The 21,038-nt window shown below is 47.6% G+C and overlaps 1 protein-coding gene across 1 annotated transcript in view; it reads left to right on the top strand.

The window, feature by feature from the left end:
• Positions 1–20,230, top strand: part of SIAH3 (siah E3 ubiquitin protein ligase family member 3) — a 77,622-nt gene extending 57,392 nt beyond the window's left edge. The window contains exon 2 of the mRNA XM_059144376.1: positions 14,121–20,230. Coding sequence (XP_059000359.1) covers positions 14,121–14,789 — 669 coding nt within the window. The 3' untranslated portion in view covers positions 14,790–20,230. The remainder of the gene's footprint in view (positions 1–14,120) is intronic.
• Positions 20,231–21,038: the final 808 nt, after the last annotated feature.

Raw genomic sequence — 21,038 nt, 5'->3', positions numbered from 1 at the left:
CCAACACACACACTCTCACTTGCATGCTGAGGCTCTCTCTCTCTCTTTGAAACACATAAATAAATCTTAAAAAAAAAAAAAAAAGAAAAAAAGAAAAGAAAAACCACCAAGAGAAGGAAGCTGCTTCTAATTTCTGAACATGAAAATCCAATTCAACTAAATAGCAAATTGCAGGCAGTCATAAAAATGAAGAATTTATTGGGGCGTCTGGGTGGCTCAGTGGGTTAAAGCCTCTGCTCAGGTCATGATCCCAGGGTTCTGGGATGGAGCTCCGCATCGCATCGGGCTCTCTGCTCAGCGGGGAGCCTGTGTCCCCCTCTCTCTCTGCCTGCCTCTCTGCCTACTATGATCTCTGTCTGTCAAATAAATAAATAAAATCTTTTAAAACAATGAAGAATTTATTAATTAAAGCTAAGCTTTCTGAAAGAGTGAATTTCAACACTTTGAAAAGAATTCAGAAGCTAAAGCAACTTGCCATTCTGTGCTTAAAAAAATTCCCTCAGAGTCATGCTTCCCTCCTGCCCCTCCTGTGAAGTCAAGTTTATGTTCCAAGTTCTGTCTGGCCATGGGGGCTCTGAGGACTGACAAATTCCGGGGTGCCTTGTGAATCAGGCAGCCCTACTGCCTGTGTTACAGAGGTACTTTTGAACCTGAAGGACCGGTGGTTGTTAAAGAACCAGAGAGTGAAGAGGAATGTCTGAGATCTCTAAGAATCCTCTGTCTGCGGGCAGAAGGGCTGTAGGGCAGGCTGTGAGTCGGCAGGAGGAGGACAAGCTCCTCCTCCTCCTCCTCCAAGTGCAGTTCGTGACCCCGCAGCTCAGACCGTGGGGAGGTTGGTGAGGAATGCAGAGCCTCAGCCCCAGCCCAGGCCAGCTGACCCAGAGTCTGCACTTGCCCCAGATGTCCGTGGCACTCATGGGCACACTGCCGGATTTGCGGCGCGCCTGGCTGACCCGCTTTCTGTCCAGCAGTAAGAGGAGTTTTGCAGCTTGTGATATAATACAGGGGACATTATGGGATTTATGCGAGTGCAAGACACAAAACCAGGTGCTTTGGATTACTCTGAGCTTTACATACGCCTTTCCTTCTAAACATTCCCCAGGGCATGGGGAAAAGCAGACAGACAGGAAGCAAGCCGAGCCCTTGGGGTGATCCTAGAAGCCAAGCAGCAGGCGTGGTTGGTGCATACTGCAGCAATCCTGGCCTGCAGATGGGGACCCAATCTGCTTCCCCTTGGGCCGGCTGGAGGGCCTGGAACACCAGTAGAAAGTGAGCACCCTCCGCTGGGGCACGGGGGATATGTGAACAAAATGGGCCCAACACTGAAAGGTAGCCATGGGGAATTCTGGAAGGAAATGCACTTATGGGAACAATTTCAATTGCCTTGAAGTACATTGGGCTAATTATCTTAGCGGACACTAATAAACGCTGTTCCTTAGAGACACACGGTGACTGTAATAACTCAAAGATGAATATTGGATGAATGAGTTATTAGGGACTGGCCAGACCGCTAACCTCCCAAGCCCAGGAGGGCAGCTCTTTTCCCTTCTGCCTTCCTAGGCTTTCCCCCGAAGCCTAAGATGTTTTATTAAATATGTGCCCAGCTACTGGGAGAGCTTTAGAGTCAATAAAACACCTGCCCCTTCTTCGCTTATAGGGATTTACTTGGAGCCGGCCACTTCCCATGGTGGTACTGGTCCTCCATCCTCGACTGCGGCGAGGGGGGTCCCCCCTGCAGAGAAGGAGGGAGCTTTTATTCAGCCAGGCACTCAGCCCAAAGTTACAGTCAGCCTCCTCTAACCTGCTGACATGCACTGGTATTAGTTTCAGTCCTCAGGTGCTAATCTCATCTCAGAGAGTGACTGCCACCCCTAGAATAAATGGGCTGGCTACCCCACTCCACACATGACTGGGAATTCCCTCCCTCTACTGCCTTTCCACCTGGTTCCAGGCCCCGCATCTTCCTGGGAGTGTCAGCCCACAGGACTCTTATGTAACCAGAGTTTGTCCCTGCTGTGATCCTCCTCCCCAAACTCCAGTCCCCTAGGTATTAGCATCACAGGCAACCAGATCTTTGCACAATGTGCTCATTTAATAGTGACCTAGAGACAGTGGCCACATATGCCACTCCCCTTCTTTCCTTTGTTCATATAGAGCTGGCAGGAACATAGAGTGTAACAGTATCTCTATGGACTTACACATGTCTGTGTGTGTGTGTCCATAAAACCATTACCTAGATCAAGACTTAAAATATGTCCAGCCCCCAAAGTGTCCCTCAGGTCCATTCCCAGTCAATATGCCTCCCCCCACAAAGTCTCTGTCAGCATAGATCAGTTTCACAAGTTTTTGAACTTCACAGAAATAGAATTAGTAAGTATATACTCCTCTGTGTCTAGCTTTTCTTTATTCAACACATTTTTGAAGTTGAGCACATTGCTGTGTGTAGGAGGGTTCATTCTCTTGTTACAGCTGTGTAGCATTGCATTGTGGGAATTTACCACAATGTATCCATTTAAAGGACATTTGAGTGGTTTTTAGATTTGGAGCTATTACAAATTGATCCTTCTATAAATATTCATGTGTATGTTTTTTTTCCCCACATAATGCTCATTTCTGTCAAGTGTTGAATATTGCCATTAAGGGTCTGAGGTTTTATTCCACTTGTAGGCTCACAAAGCAGCCTGTCCCAGTTTCACAGATGTTGGTGGAAGACACAAGACTCTTGGGTCAGAGATGCAGGGCAGTTTCTTAGCCCCAGCAATAGAACCACTAGGGTATTTGCCTTTTGGCTCAAGTTCCTTGAAACCCAATTCCCACAGGGTAGTGTAGAGAGGGCAGATGATGTCTGCACCCACAGTAGGTTGCATTACAAAAGCTTAGAGACCCAAACCTCTTCTAATGTACAGTAAGTGTGCCTGCCCTTCACTCCAAAGGAAGATATGGTGTCTGTGTCCCAAGGCTATAAGCAAACCTTTCCTTTGCTCCAGAGAAACTCTCTCTCTATTCAAGGCTGTTCATTACAAAAACATCCTTGAAAACATGGTCTGGAATAAAGGACATTTGAGGGCCATGCTTGCAAGATGTGCAAAAAATTGCAAGAGATCAATGAGATTTGCTTCCCAACAACTGTATGCCCAGGAGTGGAACTGCTGAGTCAAGGGGGCTGGCGAATATGTAGCTTCCACAGATACTGCCAAAAAAGAAAATTTCCCAAAGTGATTGTATCAATGTGCACTCCGAAGAGCAGTGTATGAGAGTTTCAGTCACTCCACCTCCTTGCCCACACTTAGTGTTGCTGATCTGTTTCATTGAAGTCATCCTGATGTGACCATACCTCCCGTTTTTGTTTGTTTGTTTGTTGTTTCTGCTTCCACAAAGCAGGGCTGCTAAAAAGTTATTGACAATGATGGTTCAAATCATTATGAAAACCACTGCCGTGGACAGTATAGATCAGAGGCTCTAGGGAAGCAGACAGACACACAGAGCAAACTTCTCTCAGGAAACATGCATTAAAGGTATAGAAAGTACGAGGTAGTTCCTAAGCAGAGCAGCTGGTCTCAAGGGAAGGTACTACCTACCCAATGCTCTCCAGGCTCGCCACCATGGCTGAGGGGCCTCAAAGAGGAAAAAGGGGTGTGCAGGTGGGGAACGTGGGTGGGCCAATGACCTGATCTGCTCAGAGGATTGCCTAAACTTTCTAGCCGCACCACGCTGGCCAAAATGCTGGGGAAGGATGCTGAAAATGAACGATGATGAAGGTGATAGCCATCACTTACTGAGTACTAACTATGTTCTGAGCCCTAAGCTAGGCTCTTTACCTATATTAAACCACTCTGTACATTGCAACCACTCTCCATTGGCCAGGGATGAGATGGAACCAGTCCATAAAAAAGCCTTTGCTAGCGAAAACATTGGTCTTGAGTGAGACTTGTCAGGGAGCTTTAAGGGAGATTTGGAAAGGCTTTGGTGTTTTTATGATTTCATCTAATTCCAGTATGAGCCTAGAAATTATATTGGGTGAATTGCCTTAGCCTACTTCTCAATCAACTAGCTGGTCAACAAGAAAGACAGTAGTAGTGAACACAACAATAATGGTAATAATATCTTCTTACTCTGGGCTAGGTACCACACGACGTGCTTTATATCTCATTCAGTCCTCGCTTCCACCCTAATAAAATAATTCCCACTTTATAAAGAAATGAAAACTTCGACAGGTTAATTAATGAATCCACAGTCTCACAGTTTTTAGTAGCAAAGCCAGGATTCATTTCCAAGTTTGTGTGACTTCAAATAGGTTTTCTGTCTACTACTCTGTAGCCCTCTCTTTCCATCTATGCTTCATCGAATGACACAGTTTCTATTTTAAGGACAAGCTTATAGGAAGGCTTAATTTGCTGAAGAAAATTATTTGGGAATTTAGCTTGCTGTTGAAAGATGGTCCTTTGTGTGAAATGACCTCGTCCTCTGCTGTAGATTTGGGCCTTTCTCGTGTTAGTATCGGGATGTGAGTTGATAACCATTCTGGATGGACTAGAGGCCACATCCGTGCCTGTGTGCAGACACAGTGTTTGCTGACAGTGAAGCCATCCCCAGTCTTAATCATCCAGGAAAGAGGCAAGTCCTCAGGCAGGAAACCAGGATCCTAACAGGGGGTCCAAGTGGTTTCTCTCAGAGCCTGGCCATGAAGGAGGAGGGCAGAGTGCGAGCATGAATTCATCAGTGTGGAAAACTTGGAGACTGGGAGCCAGGATGGACAGACTGTAAAGTCCTAGAGGACGGGCCTAATATTATATACAGTAAGTGAGGCCTGACCCTAAGCCCTGGTCCACTTTGAAATTCTAGTCAGAGAGAACTCAGGAATGCTTCTACTACATTCGATTCTGAATCAGCAAATAAAGAGTTCAAAGATACAGCCAGGATCAGAGACACCCATGAAGGAACACCTCCTGGCATCGCCTCCCGGGATCCCTAAAGATACTAGAAATTCCACGGTCCCAGCAGTCACAGGCTAGGTACCAAAGGCTACTCTAGGGGTCGGGGATGGGGAAGGTACAGAGCTCTGGCAGAGAGGGCAGAATTTGCAGTTCCTGGTCATGATGTCTTAAAAAAACAAAAAACATGGATGGCATATGGCCTTGGAGCAGTCTGGTGGTCAGAATGTCTCACCCAGGACATGCCTCTGCCCCCTCACAGCTTTGAAGTTTCCATTTGTAAATGTAGCCAATTGTAACCACCTGCACGCTCTCCGGGGTGATGGCGTGGACTCCTCGCAGGGCTCCTAGCGTGCATGAGCAGCCCCGCCACCCCAACCTGCGCTTGTCCATACCACCAGAAGCGGTGCTCCCAGTAGGCTAGGCACAGTCCCCTCACATCCCTCCCTCTGTCTTAGAGACATCCAGTGGACATGCTCACAGCACCAGGGCTCCGATTCATTTATTTTTCACCTTTAAACTGCTCACATGAGCACCAGGTTTCACTCACCAGTTGCAGATAGAAAAATCTGATGACACAAAAAGTTGCTTTTAAGAAAAAAGTCTTTCATCTACATGACTCGTAACACTCATTAGCAGGCCCAAAATCTCGCAGATGAAAGGCAGAGTCCAAGAATCAATGAAGACTCTGTTTTTGGACCGCAGTCCCGCCCCTAACATTTGCAGGGATCAAGGCAAAAGTGCAAACGGAGGTCCACATCCTGACAAGTCCAGATACTTACAAGTAAAAATCAGGGTAAGAGACTCTTCAAACATGTTCCACCCTCCCACTGTAATAATTGTTCCTTCATAGCTATCTGCATGGCCACAGTGCCCAGCCAATGACCTGTCTCACTTTCTTCCTAATGAGGCTTAATCCTGCACTGTGAGAGGTCTCAGGCAAAGGCATGGGAGGCCCACTGGCCACACATCCAAGGTCTGTGTATATCCTCCCAAAATATCCCCCCAAAAATCACCCATTGGCCACATCTCAAGTTTAACGGTCCACCTTCTGGATGTTGGATCCCAGGAATAACTTAGCCATAGGAAGCTGACCTAGAGCTATTGGGTAGAGAATTCCAGGATCCCAGATGTCTGGAGTGTGGGTTACAAGGCCCAGTTCAGAGGCTCTGGGTAGGCACAACCCATTAGTATCTCATCTCATGAGGAGGGGTACAGCTGGAGGAGGGCCAACAAGCTTTGGCTGGACTGAAGTTACTTCCTGGTGACTGCAAGCAGAAAATAACTAATAAGGAAGTATGGGTGCATTCAGCCTTTTGTTAAGTCAGCAGTCCCACCGAGGCATGGGAGGGAAAAGTGGGTCTAGATCTGTCTAGCAGATAGGCAGATTTCCTGGGCTGATCCAGCAGACTGCCCCTCCAAACAACGTGTAAAAAGCAATCTGCTGTCGATAAAAAGAATGCCTGAAGTTCAGAGTAATCTTCGTAAAGAGTAAATGCAAATAAAGTACCTCTCTGACATGAAAAGTATGTTCGACGCTTTCATTTTACTTCCTATGATGACAGCTAAGCACACCTCATTGCCCTCCTCCTAGCCAGAGCCCAGTGCACACTCTATGTCCCATCGCTGTTGGGTTCTAGGCAAGGAGCCCCCAGGAGACCTTTCTGACATGCCCACAGCTGTGGATGCACATGGACACAAACACCCACACTCACCCCAGGCATTTCTGTAGGACCTGAGAATAGAAAGTAGAGGACAAAGCCTCCAATTGAAAACAAACAGCTTTCCCATGGATAGGGTCCAGAACAAGGTTCCATTTATAAGTCACGCATGCATTCATTCACTCCAGCAACAAGATTTTATTGAGAGTCTACTAGATGCCACACATGGCAAAGTGCCAGATTTGCCCATTGCTGGACTAGGTGTGGGGGAAACTAATCACAGCGCCTTGCCCTCAATGGCGTGCAACCGAGTTGAAGAGAGAAGGCCACGAGCTAGTGATTTTCAGTGTGAGCTTCAGGAAGTCTTCGCTGCTGCTTGAATTCACTGGGCAGGGAGAATGATGGCATCCATCTCACAGAGGCTGATGGGTCTCCCACAGACAGCACCTGTTGGGACGGTGGCTGACCCATACAAAGGACATAAAGGACAAGTACCAGCACGCTCCTCAATGTGAAGCTATCACTAAGGCACCAATGGGCATGACAAATATGTAGCCAGACCTGTTGCATGTCAGGTGCCGTGTTAGCAGCGAGGACATGTGAACAGTAAGTCCCCACCCTGAAGGCTCTCAAAAGGCAGGAAACTATTTAGCTGCAAATCACCGGACCCTGGGCAGCCAAAAGCCAGGATCTAGGAACTAAAAAAGGTCCCTGAGAGCTCAAGGACTGAGTCATATCTTTTGTGTTCAAAATGTCACCCCCATAGCCCTTCCCAGCCCCTCACAGAGTGATACTGTACTGTATTTATACGATGACCAGGCTGGTCAAGAGGTTTTTGAAGTCATAGCAATGGTATCTGTGTAGACATCCATATGGACCCCTCTCGTTGCTCTCTGCCCTTGGACCTTGGTTTTAAACAGTTTTGTCCACCAAAATTGTCACGTTCCTCTTTTCTAACTGGTGAATGTCATACATATCCCAAGACCTGAGGCTTTTGTGCACTTGATAACTGATATCTCCTTGCTCAACTTAAACATAATGTTGATCATCAGTCAAGAAACTGCGGGGCGCCTGGGTGGCCCAGTGGGTTAAAACCTCTGCCTGCGGCTCAGGTCATGATCCCAGAGTCCTGGGATCGAGCCCTGCATCAGGCTCTCTGCTCGGCAGGAAGCCTGCTTCCCCTCTCTCTGCCTGCCTCTCTGCCTACTTGTGATCTCTCTGTCAAATAAATAAGTAGAATATTAAAAAGAAAGAAAGAAAGAAAGGAAGGAAGGAAGGAAGGAAGAAAGGAAGAAACTGTGTATGCAGTGGTATAACAGAGGCAAGTAACTATAATCTCTCAGAGACAGTCTTTGAGGTTTGGCAGCCAAATACAGGAATATTTAGGGAATAAACTTCCAGGCCCATTCCTAAAGTAAAGAATCCCTCTGGAGCATTTAAACCCATCTTCATGGCTTGAAAGCCACAAATTTCATCAAGGCGAGTCCATTTCTAGCATTTATTATTCTGATTAACTCACTACTAATTTTGCCAATGAAAACCTCTGCGAAATGTTAATTAGCAGCATCTGGTGTAGATCAGAAATATGGATACTAATTGAGGCAGTTGGAGTCATTATCTCTGGAGTGTAGCCTTCCTGATAAAATGCTGGATGATCCCCTCAAAGTGTGAATTCCTGATTAGGGAACTGACAGCCCCTGGAGTGCAGGTTAAAAAAGGTATACATTCATATCACATTCCCTCCTCTGAAGGACTTCAGAGAAGATTACAGACATTATCATGCTGTCCCTAGGAAGATCCCATCCATCTGTGGACCAAGTGTAACTAAGTCAGGGGGAAACGGATCATGACACACATTTGCTAATGAAGATGTCCCCACCCAGGTGACAAAAGCCCCACCGTTGTTTTCTATCTCAGCTGAACTTGTGTTTTGTTTTTTTTTTTAACAGTTTGGAAGGCATTCCAGAGTCCTTCTGTGTTTTGTGGGCACGTGTACAGTCAGTCTAGGTTTTGAGGAAAAGAGGTAAAGAGCCAGGGCGTCCCAGGAAAATGGAATAGGCAACACTCAGCCTTCCACCTAGACCGTCCTTCCCGGCAACAATGAAAATTTGTAAGCACTACAGAGTGGGACCTGGGAGTAGTTATAATCATTCCCTCATCTTAGCAGACCTGATTCTGGACTTGATTTGGGTCTTGATCTTATCCCCAAACTCTGATACCTGCCTGGAAATGTTACGCCCTCCCCCATCTGCTCTTCCTATGTGTGAAATGCACCTCTAGGGATAACCTCACTGCCTCTGCCCCTTTGCTTAAGCACCAGAGTCCCTGGTTAAGGTATTCTCACAAATGAGGGCACAAGCAAACACAGAGCAAACGCCTGTCATTTGAAACTGGGTACAAACCCTCCTTCAGCTGAAACACCATAGCAAGCCTTGCTGCTCAGAGAGAGCAGATGCTAGGGACAGGGTCACGCGATTTTCCAGGGGCAGCTTTCCTCTTTGGAGGCCAGGATTTGGAGGGATAGCCATTACCAACCATGGAAGTGTGGCTGATCAAATTAAGGCAGGCGTTTTTTAAATTCAATTACACCCTCAGTGGAAATGGCCTCACTAATGCTTGGGGAAAGAATTATACCCAGTCCATAAAGCCTAACACTTCTAAACCCAATTTTGTACATTATTCTAAAGGTTAATTCAAGATCTCTCTTCCAAACGGGAAGTTAAATACAGCCAATGGGAGGAAGGCGTCTGCTGACTGACTGAGGAGTTTATCAGTCTGTAAGAGTTCATTAGTTTTAATTAGTGTAATCACTAATGTTGCATTAACAGTTTAGTGAAGAAAAGTAATTACTCACACATCCACTGTATTAGATGGGAAGATTAGAATTCATTTTCCAAAACGATTAGCATTTTGCCAATTAAAAGAATCCTTTTCTCCCTGCCAGGAGCCCTGTGACCTCAGTCACCCAAGGATCGTTTCAATGAAACATATTTTACATCAGAAAATGGAGCAGGACAAAGTGAAGAATTAAGGCAGTGTTTATTCTCAGGGCCTTCTTAGGGCACAGCAAGTGCCCGGGCTCGCTGAGTTTATAATGTCGTGCTCTATTTGCACGGTCATTCACTTCAGTCGCTTTGGATGATGCCCCCAGCTTTGTCTCCCTGCAGCAATTAAAAAATGAAAATAGGCTAGTGGAAGATGAGGCCAAAAGGAAGTAACAGAGAGTCCATGTGGAACGGCCATTGCCGTTCACTGGTTGGAGAACTATGGGGTTTTGCCACTGGCCCCATCCTGAGTGCACAGGAGAGCTCTGAGGCATGAAGCTGTGTCTCCCAGGCCCCCCTAATGCCTTCTCCTGAGCACTGGTGCCATCTTGGTTTCTCAACTGCTCTCCAGCACTCGGGCCGCCTCTGCTCCATCTCTACCAGCCCCCATCTACCCAGCCACTTGGGACATGTCATCTCTGCTGTTTGCCTCATCAGCCAACTTTTGACCCATTTTGTTAGGGCATCCACTCTACACCTTGACCACTGTAAATGTCATTTCTCCCTGACTGGAACAGCTACCTCCCCTACTTTGTACTCAGAGCCCCACCCCCACCCGAACCCCGTGTCCTGCAGCTTTGCATTCCATATTACACAAACTCAGAGTGAGCTACCGGGGCAGGAGCATGGGTCTTACTCTGTCAGGAATTCTCAGCCCCTTGTGCATATTAGGGGCTGTGTACACTTTTACCAAATGCTTAAATGAATTGTAGGCACACAACCGTCTCCCCCCTCTATCAGCCTCATCAAATTTCAGCCCAGGAGGCCCAGCCTGGTCAGATCAGCAAATACCACAGAGGAGGGAACAGAGACATTCTCGTACAGGTGGGCCTTCCCTCTTCACCTGTGCATCTCACCCAGCACCCTTTCCAAAGGCAGCCGGTCCTTGTTGAGTGCATCTCTGGGCTCCCTTCTGGTAGGTCTCTGATTGGCTTTGGCCATTAGGAGGTGCTGGCAGGAGTTTGGAAGGAGGGAAGAAAGGGACACCAGGGTCTTTCTTCCTTACCTTCTCCCTACTCTGAGTTCATGTATCTGATATTAGCTGTACAGAGCAGGATACAGGAAATGGAAAACAGATGAGGAGAAGGGCTTATAGAGAATAATGAGCTCAGAGACCCATTTGTGAGAGAGGAATTTCCGGATGGTCTGTTGTCATGGGTCGGGCTTGTGACAGGAGACCTCAGGGCAAGCTGATGCTGGGGTCTCTGAGCCCTTATGTTGGCCTGGGCTCAGCCCAGAGTGCTCCCCAAGTGCAAGGATCAGTGGACCAGGGCAGACAGAGGCAGGCACGGACCAAGGCAGAAGGCCACCAGAGTAATCACCCCAAACCACATCTAAATGGAAATGCCATCTTGATGTAATCCTTGATGTCCTTATTAAAGCTGTGTCACAGGCATTATTTCATTTGATCCCCAAACCACCCTTGGAGAGAAATATTTTGTTGATAGGGAAACTGACTTAATCAGGCCTGCTGGACAAGTAAACAGCCAAAGAGACCAAAGTCGGCTGACATCCAGCCTGTGATCTTTCCAGTCTGTGATCTGTGTCACCTTTGACTGATATGGGCTGTATTCCTGGCTGCTCGCCTTATGAGCCCTAGACTTTGGGCAAGTGATATAACCTCTGTGTTTCTTCATTGCTAAGACAAATGTAGTATGTTTCTCTAGTGATTGTTGTAAAGACAAAGTGAGAAAGAGGAACTTTTTAAAGGCTGGAAGAGGGGACAGAGCTTGGGGCTTTCCATGAGAGGCTGAGACCAGGCCACCTTGAGCCTAGCTGCCAAGCCTGAGTCTGGTAGAAGGATCTGGGCAGGGGCTGGCCCCTGGCTGACAGAGTATGTCAGCCCTGGGCTTTGTACAACCCCAAGGGATGGGAGGAACTCCTCCTCACTCACCGATTAAATGGTACATGCCACCAGCAGGCAGGTAGGAACTAAGCCAGATTTAATTTTTTTTTTTAAGAAATTAAAAACTAAATGAAACAATTAATTTAAAAAACACCAAATTTTTGTTGCCTAATTCTTAGTAGTGGCTATAACCTAGTTAGTTCCTTTCCTATATTTAACCCTAAAGGTAAGTCAGATTCATCACTAGCAGGATTCTAGAACACAGCCTCATCCTCCATGGCCCTGGTAGACATGCAGGATGGGTGACAGCAGGCTGCCCATTAGCTTCTGTCCAGAAACTGGGAGAGAACTCCCGAAAGGGCCCCAGGAGCTCCCAGTCCAGGTCTGCTGCATTCCCTGGGGCAGAGCATGGAAGCAGAGCTGGAGCTGACCACTCCAGGAGCAGAACTAGCTTGACCCCCACCTACCTCCAGATCACCTCGGCCCCACGGGGACCAGCCTGGTGTACCGTGTGGGTGTGTGACTGCCATGGACGGGGGGAGCCCCTGATGCCCTAAAGAAGGAGAAGCTAGCCAGGTCTCCACCATCAGCCATCCCTGGAGCCCAGGCAGCTATAAACCCGGGCAGGCCTTCACCCTCACCCTCTACATGCTGGAGAGGGAAGGAAATGAGGGGAGGAGGCAAGGGCCCAAAGGTACCTGTCATTCTTCTGAAAAGTGCGTGGAGCGCTAGAGCAGAAGGGAACAGGGGCTGGAGGCAGGGATAACCACAGGGAGGGGAAGTGGGAACAGAGCTGCTGTGTGCCGAGTCAGGAGGTGTGCAAATGGATGCCAGTCTTTCACTTATGAGCCTTGGGACTTTGGGACTGTTACTACGGGAACCTGTTTCTTCAGCTGAAATCTATGAATCGTAGTCCTCGAGTCACAAGGAGGACCCTCACGAAAATCACAGTTAATGATATGCACCCTAATGTCTGTGCCCCCCCCAGCCAGAAACATGGTTTGTTTTGCTCACAGCTGTACCTCTAGCACCCTCTGGTCTGGCCATAGAAGGTATTCCATAAATGTCTACTGATGCCCAATCCGAAGGAGCCCTCTCAGCTCCTCATGTTTATGAGGGCATTTGTGGACACACCGCCATGAGGAGCAGGTCAAGAGAGTCTGAGGGTGGAGGGCTCCTTGCATTGAGCCCCCAGGAAGCTGCTCTGGGGCTGTGAGCTTGAAACAGGGCAGAATGTGGTGGTGAGGTGAAGTCCCAGGAATCAGAGTGAGGCTCCCTCCCTGGGAACGGCAGCCCTGTTGCACCTAATCAGCTCTGCACCTCAGGGCCTGGGAGAAGGGCACCCAAGACAGCACAGCCCCCGGCTGCAAGGGAAGGACAAACAGGCACTTACCGAAATTTTGTTCTAAAAATAATAACAATGATGGGGTGCCTGGGTGGCACCCCAGTGGGTTAAAGCCTCTGCCTTCAGCTCAGGCCATGATCCCAGGGTCCTGGGATCGAGCCCCTCATCGGGCTCTCTGCTCAGCGGGAAGCCTGCTTCTCCCCTCTCTCTCTGCCTGTCTCTCTGTCTACTTGTGATCTCTGTCTGTCAAATAAATAAATAAAATCTTGTAAAAAATGTAAAAAATAAAAATAATAACAATGACAAGAAAGGGAGGCAGAAATTCCCCTGACCCCCAATGCCTGTGCAAAAATATTAACAGTATCAAAAACAAAAAATATATATTTTTTTTGCTTTTTTTTTTGTCATTGTTCTTTATGACTAGTGACCATCATAATGTATGTTGAGGGGGACATTGCCTATTTGTTTCCATATCTTGTTAAAGAATCACCAAGACATAAATATTGTATTTTCTTGGACTGAATGTTCAGAATCCGCTCCCTGGGCACCTACCTCAATTTTTTTTTTAATATACTATTATATTTGGAAAATCTCTTTTTTTCAGGAGGAATCTTCTATAGGAACTTCTATTTTTTTTAATTGGAAAAAAAATCTAGATTCTATACCAAAATGAAATATCATGGAGAAGATTTTACAATGTCTCAGTATCTAAATCTGGAAAAACACTCAAAACAATTAATTGTGTCTCATAAAAGCACTTGTCAAATCAGATAATCACGAGTGTTGGCAAGGACGTAGAGAAACTGGAGTCCTCTTACATGGCTGACAAGAGCATGAAATGGTGCCGTCGCTTTGGAAACCACTCTGGCAGTCCCCTCCTTTTTTAAGAAATAAAGCTTTCTCTGGGCACCTGGGGGGCTCAGTTGACTACGCATCGGACTCTTGATCTCTACTCAGGCCGTGATCTCAGGGTCGTGAGACTGAGCCCCAGTCAGCCTCTACATTCAGCACGGAGGGTGCTGAAGATTCACTTTCTCCCTCTCCCTTTGCCTTCCCCTTTCTATAGAAGGAAGGAAGGGAGGGGGGAGGAAGGAAGGGTGGGGGGGGAGGGGGGCGGGAGGAAGGGGGGAGGCAGGGAGGGAGGGAGGGAGGCAGGGTGAGAGGGAGGGAAAGCAAGCAAGCTTTCTCTACCTGCCCTGGGACGTCTGTTTTTAACCCTTGGCATACCTGGGGAGCCTCGGCGATGCCAAGAGACTGGCCTCAGCCGCTGACCCTCTGCTCTCTCTCCCACAGTATGTGTCCAGCTGCCGTGCCATCGCTCAGAGCGCGCCAGAGCAAGGCAGCTTCCCCCCCCACCACCTCACCCACCACCACCGCCATCACCGTCCCCACCATCACCTCCGCCACCACGCTCGCCCGCACCACCTCCACCACCAGGAGGCAGGGCTGCACGCTGCCCAGGTGACGCCCTGCATGTGCCCCCTGTTCTCCTGCCAGTGGGAAGGCCACCTGGAGGTGGTGGTGCCCCATCTACGGCAGATGCACAGGGTCGACATCCTCCAGGGAGCGGAGATCGTCTTCCTGGCCACAGACATGCACCTGCCCGCACCAGCCGACTGGATCATCATGCACTCCTGCCTGGGCCACCACTTTCTGCTGGTGCTTAGGAAGCAGGAGAGGCATGCAGGGCACCCCCAGTTCTTTGCCACCATGATGCTGATCGGGACCCCCACCCAGGCCGACTGCTTCACCTATCGCCTGGAGCTCAACAGAAACCATCGGCGTCTGAAATGGGAGGCCACCCCCCGGTCTGTTCTCGAGTGCGTGGACTCAGTGATCACTGACGGGGACTGCCTCGTCCTCAACACCTCGCTGGCCCAGCTCTTCACCGACAACGGCAGCCTGGCCATCGGGATCGCCATCACGGCTGCGGAGGTCTGCCCGTCAGAAGCCGAGACGTGAAGCCGGAGGCCACTGGACGTTCAGGCACAGCCACCTGCCCCCAGACGCTCTACCTGTGTCCCTGGGAATCTCCGGAGGCCGAGACCCCAGGCTTCTTTTTATTCTTCTCCCTCCTTCCCGCCTTCCTTCCTTCCTTTCTTTTTTTGTCTCAGGTACTTTGTGGTATTTAGTATTTGTCCTCCGTGGGCATTAGAGTAGGTAAACAGCCTGTGATTCATGATCTTGGTGTGAGGCCCGTCCTGATTTGTCCGTATAGCTTCACAGAGCATTTGTAACCCGATGCGATCAGAATGGTGAGTTCCCGCACCCCCAGTGCCCTTCTCCACTGCTTCCCACATAAGCAAAAGGCACTGAGACCACGAAGAGGACTGTTGGGGTTGAGAGGAGGTTTAGCGTCTGAATCCTTTCTTCCTTCTCTCTTCGTCTATTTCCAACCGAGCTACCTCTGAGGTGTGAGGACAGCAGGTTGGGGAGGGCGACCTGGCCAGCTCAGAGTTATGGTTTCAGACCAGCCAGACACAACTCTGACACCTTCCCAGGAACCTTAGGGTCAGAGCTAAGCTGCCTGGATGTGAGGAGACGGGGTCTCCTCTGAAGGCCAGGGCACCAGACTGCCGGGGACATCCCATCATGAGGCTGCCAGGGGGACCTCTGTTGGCAGGCTGCCAGAGGCTTGCCATCAGCTTGGGCTGTCCTTCCCTGCACTGGGTCAAAGCCCTCATGTTTATGGTGCTCTCCTGAAAACCTCTTTGCCCTCTGTTGAGCAAGTAGGAGAAAAGAACAGGCAAGATGCAGGGGATGAGAAGCCGCTGAGAAGAAAGATAAATTAATCTCCCACCTCTGGGAGGGCATTCTCTCCTCGGAGGTTTTATTATCAAATTGTAAAATCCATCAATCCTTTCACTGGGGTGGAACTCTTCCGTAACACGCGAAGAAACCCACTTTACTCTTGATATCCTGTAAAGCAGAATCATAACTCGGCATCAGACCCAAGGAATGGGGAGGGTGTGCCAGGACCTCTGACCTCTGGAGGTCAGAGGTGACTCATAAACATGGGGCAGGGGAGAGGAGGTCCTCTTTCTTTCTCTTACAGCACACAAACATTGTCCCTGGTCAGCTATTGCCAGCTTCCTGTTGCAGTGCGAATGGAAAGGTGACAAAAATCCATCTTGCCTCTACATAGACTGCTTCCTCATGTTTGCTTGTCAGAACAATTCAACACCTTCTTGTAGAAGTTTCTCTCGTGTATTTGAAGAGAGTAAGCATGTTTAAGTGGACTTTGTCTCTTCTGTTTAAAGGTGAACACTGTTCAGCCTTCCCGGTATACCCTCTTCTCCCTCCTAATGTTTGTGTTTTCTTTGGCTACGCTTTGGTCGTTGAAGAGCATGGCACCAAACCCCACACAACACTCAGCAGAATTGAGTGAGCCTTCTGCCACGCAGATGTGGCTCTCTGGCCCGTTCCCTCACCCCAGCTATCTCGGCTGCGTCTGGGCAGCCCTCCAAGTGAGTACTTAGTTTCAGGCAACTTGCCCTGGTTCACCATCAGCAGTCTTTTCCCCACTAAAAATAATTGATCCCGAAACACAACACCCCCCCCATATTAGATCATCCTCCAGTCACTTCTGCTGCCAATCCACACCCCAAGCACCAGAAGGGTGGTGGCAGTCAGTAGAAGATTCCCTAAACCAGCCCCTTCTAGTCACACAGCAATCGCTGAGGCCAAATCGTGGGGCCAAACTTTGGTCAGGTTAGAGCCCCAAGGGGGCCCATAAACATCGTATCACTGCCTGAGGCCAACATCAGGTCACGGTCGCAAGGAAGGAGCTGGAATCTGCTCACTCTGTCAGAACATCCTACCAGGGTACCAGCTCTGCCCTTGAACCACACAGACGCCCAGGAACAAGCTGAGGCTGGCTGGCCAGCACAGGAGAGACGGGCTCACTTGGTTCCTTCCTTTACCCACAGGCCCTTCCCCAAAACCTCAGATCTCCTTGCCTGTAAGTCATACTTCAAGAAGCCACAGTTCCACCCCTGGTTCCTGATACTCAGCAACTCTGAAACATTTCTGTAGCATCACAGATGCCCCAGACAAACCAACAGACAAAACCTCAATGAGAATATAATTACAGTCCACAGGGCCTTAGAATTCCTGCAGACACCACCTCTGCCTTCTTCTTGTGCTGTTACCTGAGCCAAACTGGGAATAACTTCAGGTTATTATTGCACAGAAGACTGGATTATGAATGGGGGACCCCAGACAGGAACTTGTATTTTGGGTACTTAGGAATGTTTAGAATAAAGGGTAGGAATGTTTCCTTTTCATCCATCTATGATGTTCCCCAGAAGGCCTCCCTCTCCGTAGCCACACGTGAGGAATTAAAGAAAAAAGAGCAAACCAAAAACAATGACGAGAGAAGAAAAAACAGCACCAACAGTGTGTTGTGGTGAGCTTTACCGCTAACAATGGCTCCCACATTCCAATCTCGGGTTAAGTAAATCCTTGGCAGCATCCTCAATTTACTAGAAAAAACAGAGATTCAGAGACACGAAATGACCTTCCCAAGGTCACACACCAAGTGGTTAGGGCCACGATTAGAACCTGACCAAATGACTACAAATTTGGTGTTCTTGGAAAAGGAAGACTGACCCCAAATATTCAGCAGTGTTCCCTCCCACCTCCTCAGTGGACTAATGGTCCCAAGGGTCAACCTGGTCTTTGTTCTGGGATACCTGAGGGATCAGGGAGAGAGAGAGAGACTGGAGCGCATTTGCTCTTAAAGGCAGCTCTGCTGGAAGAACTGGTCGACCTAGAAGCAGAGGGTGGGGTGGTGGGAGCGGGTAATGGCTGTGGAGTCTTCCATGCCCTCAGGCTCCAGGATCCTCATTCTTAGATTTCCCAGAGTCTGGAGTCTATTGGTGAAGAGCTCTGGGATCTCATGACCTCATTCATACCCAGGTGCTGACTTAATGACTCACCCTCTGAGGGGTATCTGGATTTTAAAAGTAGGCCTAGGACGAGAGCCCCACTTAGAGCAAGAGAGGGTGAGTCACCAGTGCTTAAATTCCAGGCATCTGTGAGAATGATTCTTTTCAGGAGGTGTGGACAGTTCTCCTTGGAGGCTGTGTCTACATAAACAGTCGTTGCTGAGATGGAGGTCGGCCCACACAAAGAAGGTTGTCTTGAATGGTCTTGGCATGAACCTGCATCTGAAATAGATCCCATCACTCTCCATGGCTACTTTGGACATTTTAGAAATGGGCCAGGTTAATAATAGTAACAGTACTCGTGGCTCCCGTTTATTGAAAGTTTAATGTGTAACAAACACAGTAGGTTGAATGCTTTGAATATATTATTCTCATTTCATCCCCATAACCTTATGAAACAGGTACTTTTATTATACCAGTGAGAAATTTGAGCTGAGAGAGTTTGGACCTTGTTTAAGGTCACACCGCCAGCAAAGAGTAGAGGTGGGTCTGGAACCCACATGTCTAACCCGCAGTCCCAGGCTCCTGACTGATACCACCTTGTGCTATTTCTATGAATTTGTGGACCCTGAATGGCATAGAGGCCTTTTGGAGCTAACTGTGCCCTTTTGTTTCTCCTGTTTCCCCACTCTTCTCTCAGCCCAAGACCAGGCTGCTGGGCTACAGCTGGTTTGTATACCAGTTGCCAAACCTTTTAGGAATTCTACAAGCTGACTAAGCACAGCCATCACTAAAAATTAAGTTATATAAATGTACAATTAGTTATAATGAAAACAAGGGTAACAACTATTCAAAACTCCTCACTTCCTAATTGTCTCACTGTTCCCTTATTTTCTGTGCTCTTGAGACTACTTACAGTTACCATAACTGTATGGCAAACACCGCACAGTGATGCCCCGTGGACTCCATATTGGATGATGTCATAGCAAAAGCTTAAAACTGGCTGTGGTGGTAGTGTTTACACTCCTGGAAATAGGCAAACATGATAAACCAGGGCTTTTCCTCTTTGGAGAACTAGCTGTTAAATGTTTACCAAGACATCTCTTTTACACACAGAGTGTAGAGGACAGAGGACTTTGGGAGGAGAAGTAAAATTCTGTTGGCCACACTGACAGAGACACAGACTACAGCCAAGCTAGTGGAACAGCAAATTATAGGGAAATCACAGTCTGTTCTGTAGAAAGGAGTCTGGGGACTCTAGGCAGCTTCAAGGGCATTCCTTGCCCTACCCCGTACCCAGCTCAATTGCAGTTAGTGCAAGAAGTTCTATCTGATGACTTTCATGCAAAAGTCACAGTTCTACAAAACCAACCTATTGGCCATCCCAGTCCAGAAAGTAAAATCAAGTTCTACAGGAGTGGATGATACTGTTACTTGTTCTCATAGGTCAACTTTCTTATCTCTACATGTAGACCAAAACCCCATCTAAAGAAATATTTCACTTTGGAAAGAAGAAAAAAAATATTTAACTTGGAAATTAGTGACTGGAAGTATCCCACATCTGGAAAGGGCACCATGAACAGTGGTGTCAAGCATCACAGAAAATGTGTTACCACTGAAGTAGGACCCTTACACTGCACAAAGCTGAGGTACAGAAAAGGTAATGAGTCAAGGAACATCATGTAAAGAACAGAGCCCAGTACCTCATTTTGCTACTCTGGCTCCTTCACTCCACTGTAACCCAACAAAGGATCCTGTTCATAATCTATAGCTGAGTCTCACCAATACTCTTTCTAAATGAAGGGCATGGTTCCCACTAGGGTAAAAGTCACAGGAAACTCTGGGCTGTGTTTGGAAGTAGGCAGAATCTCAAGGTCAACAGCAAAATCAGTTACTCTGACCCCAGTGGTTTCATTGTGAGGGATGGAAGGAGTGAGGCTTGCTGAAGCTTCCACTTAGATCTAATTTCTGGTGGAAGGAGAAGGGACTGTGGACTGGACATCACAAAACTACACTTCGATTGAAAGTTTAGCTACAAATGACATTGAAAATAGCATCTCCCAGTAGATTGTTAGACCTTCAAATGATTTGTTCTGAAAATTTCCATCAAGAACTAGTGAGTTCTCTGTTGGGCTAACCTGGGGAATGGCCACCCAAGAAAAACCTCACCAAAAAGAGATCCAAGAGATCTATTGTAGATAAGCATCGATCAGGCTATCACGTGGGTTACCTACATGAGTTCGAGTTTGTCTTTTCCAGTATTGTATGAAAATATTTTACCTTGAGTACTGTAAACACCTCCTTTTTTTTTTAACCTTTTTTTAGGGTATTGACATAAGAAAGAGAAAGGAAACTGAGAATCATTTTATTTACCCTGAATTGATGTATATATACTTTTCTAGGCTTTCTTACGATGTTAAAGACAGCAAAAAGCAAACGTAGAATGCTACTTTACCTCTATTCTGTCTCCCATGAAGAGTGTTATTAAAGTGCAATTGATATTGTTTTCCTGAACACTTTGGAGTTGTTTTTTGGTGGTGGTAGTGTTTTTTGCTTTTTGTTTTTTGTTTTTTGTTTTTTTATTGTCTCCCTACAGGCTACGGTACAACATGCGGGAACAGAAATAAAATGCTACAAGGGAAAGCAATTATCAGAAATTCGCCAGCTGCCATATTTGACTTATGTTTCATTATCTTCCTCCCCTTTTCATTTTTGCCTCTATTTTAAAGTCGTAATTGGATGTAAGGAAGAGAGTGCTATAGAGGTGAATAAAAGCCTTGGCAACTCTAGCTCAGTGCGTGGTTCAGCCCCAGGGGGACCAAAGCCGCTCTCACTGGATTGCAAAGAAAGGGAGAGGCATTTGCTCCCCTTCCTTCTTTCCTTCCTTCCTTCCTGGACCTCTTATCTCGGCTCTCCCCTCCTTCTGCCTGACAACAGTGTCCCTGAAATTTACTTCTGGACCTATCAGATCAGTTGTCAAGGGAGCCTTCATGGTTTAATTCTTTAATTTCAGGCCACTGTTAGTTACTCGCAAGATTGGGATTGAGCAAGAGTGCTAATCCTATTGCCTGTCAATTCACGTTAACCTCTATCTTCTTCCTACCTCCTTATTCCCAGAACCTGTTATACGCTCTCACAAAGCTTTACAGACATGGCCTTGAATTGATCTGAGTGATCACACTGACCACATGGCTGGCATGAATATTCATGAGCCAGGTGACTTCTCAGGCCCTGGCCTCTCTTGGGACAATTCTGCATCCCGGGCTGTTCCAGGTAGCTGCCACTTCCCTCCAAAGACCTTCAAAGCCATGCACGAAGGTTG

Source organism: Mustela lutreola, chromosome 13 (genome assembly GCF_030435805.1).
Source record: "Mustela lutreola isolate mMusLut2 chromosome 13, mMusLut2.pri, whole genome shotgun sequence".
NCBI classification, from domain to species: domain Eukaryota; kingdom Metazoa; phylum Chordata; class Mammalia; order Carnivora; family Mustelidae; genus Mustela; species Mustela lutreola.
The sequence above is the reverse complement of the archived record's forward strand: the minus strand, read 5'-3'. Positions and strand labels throughout refer to the sequence as shown.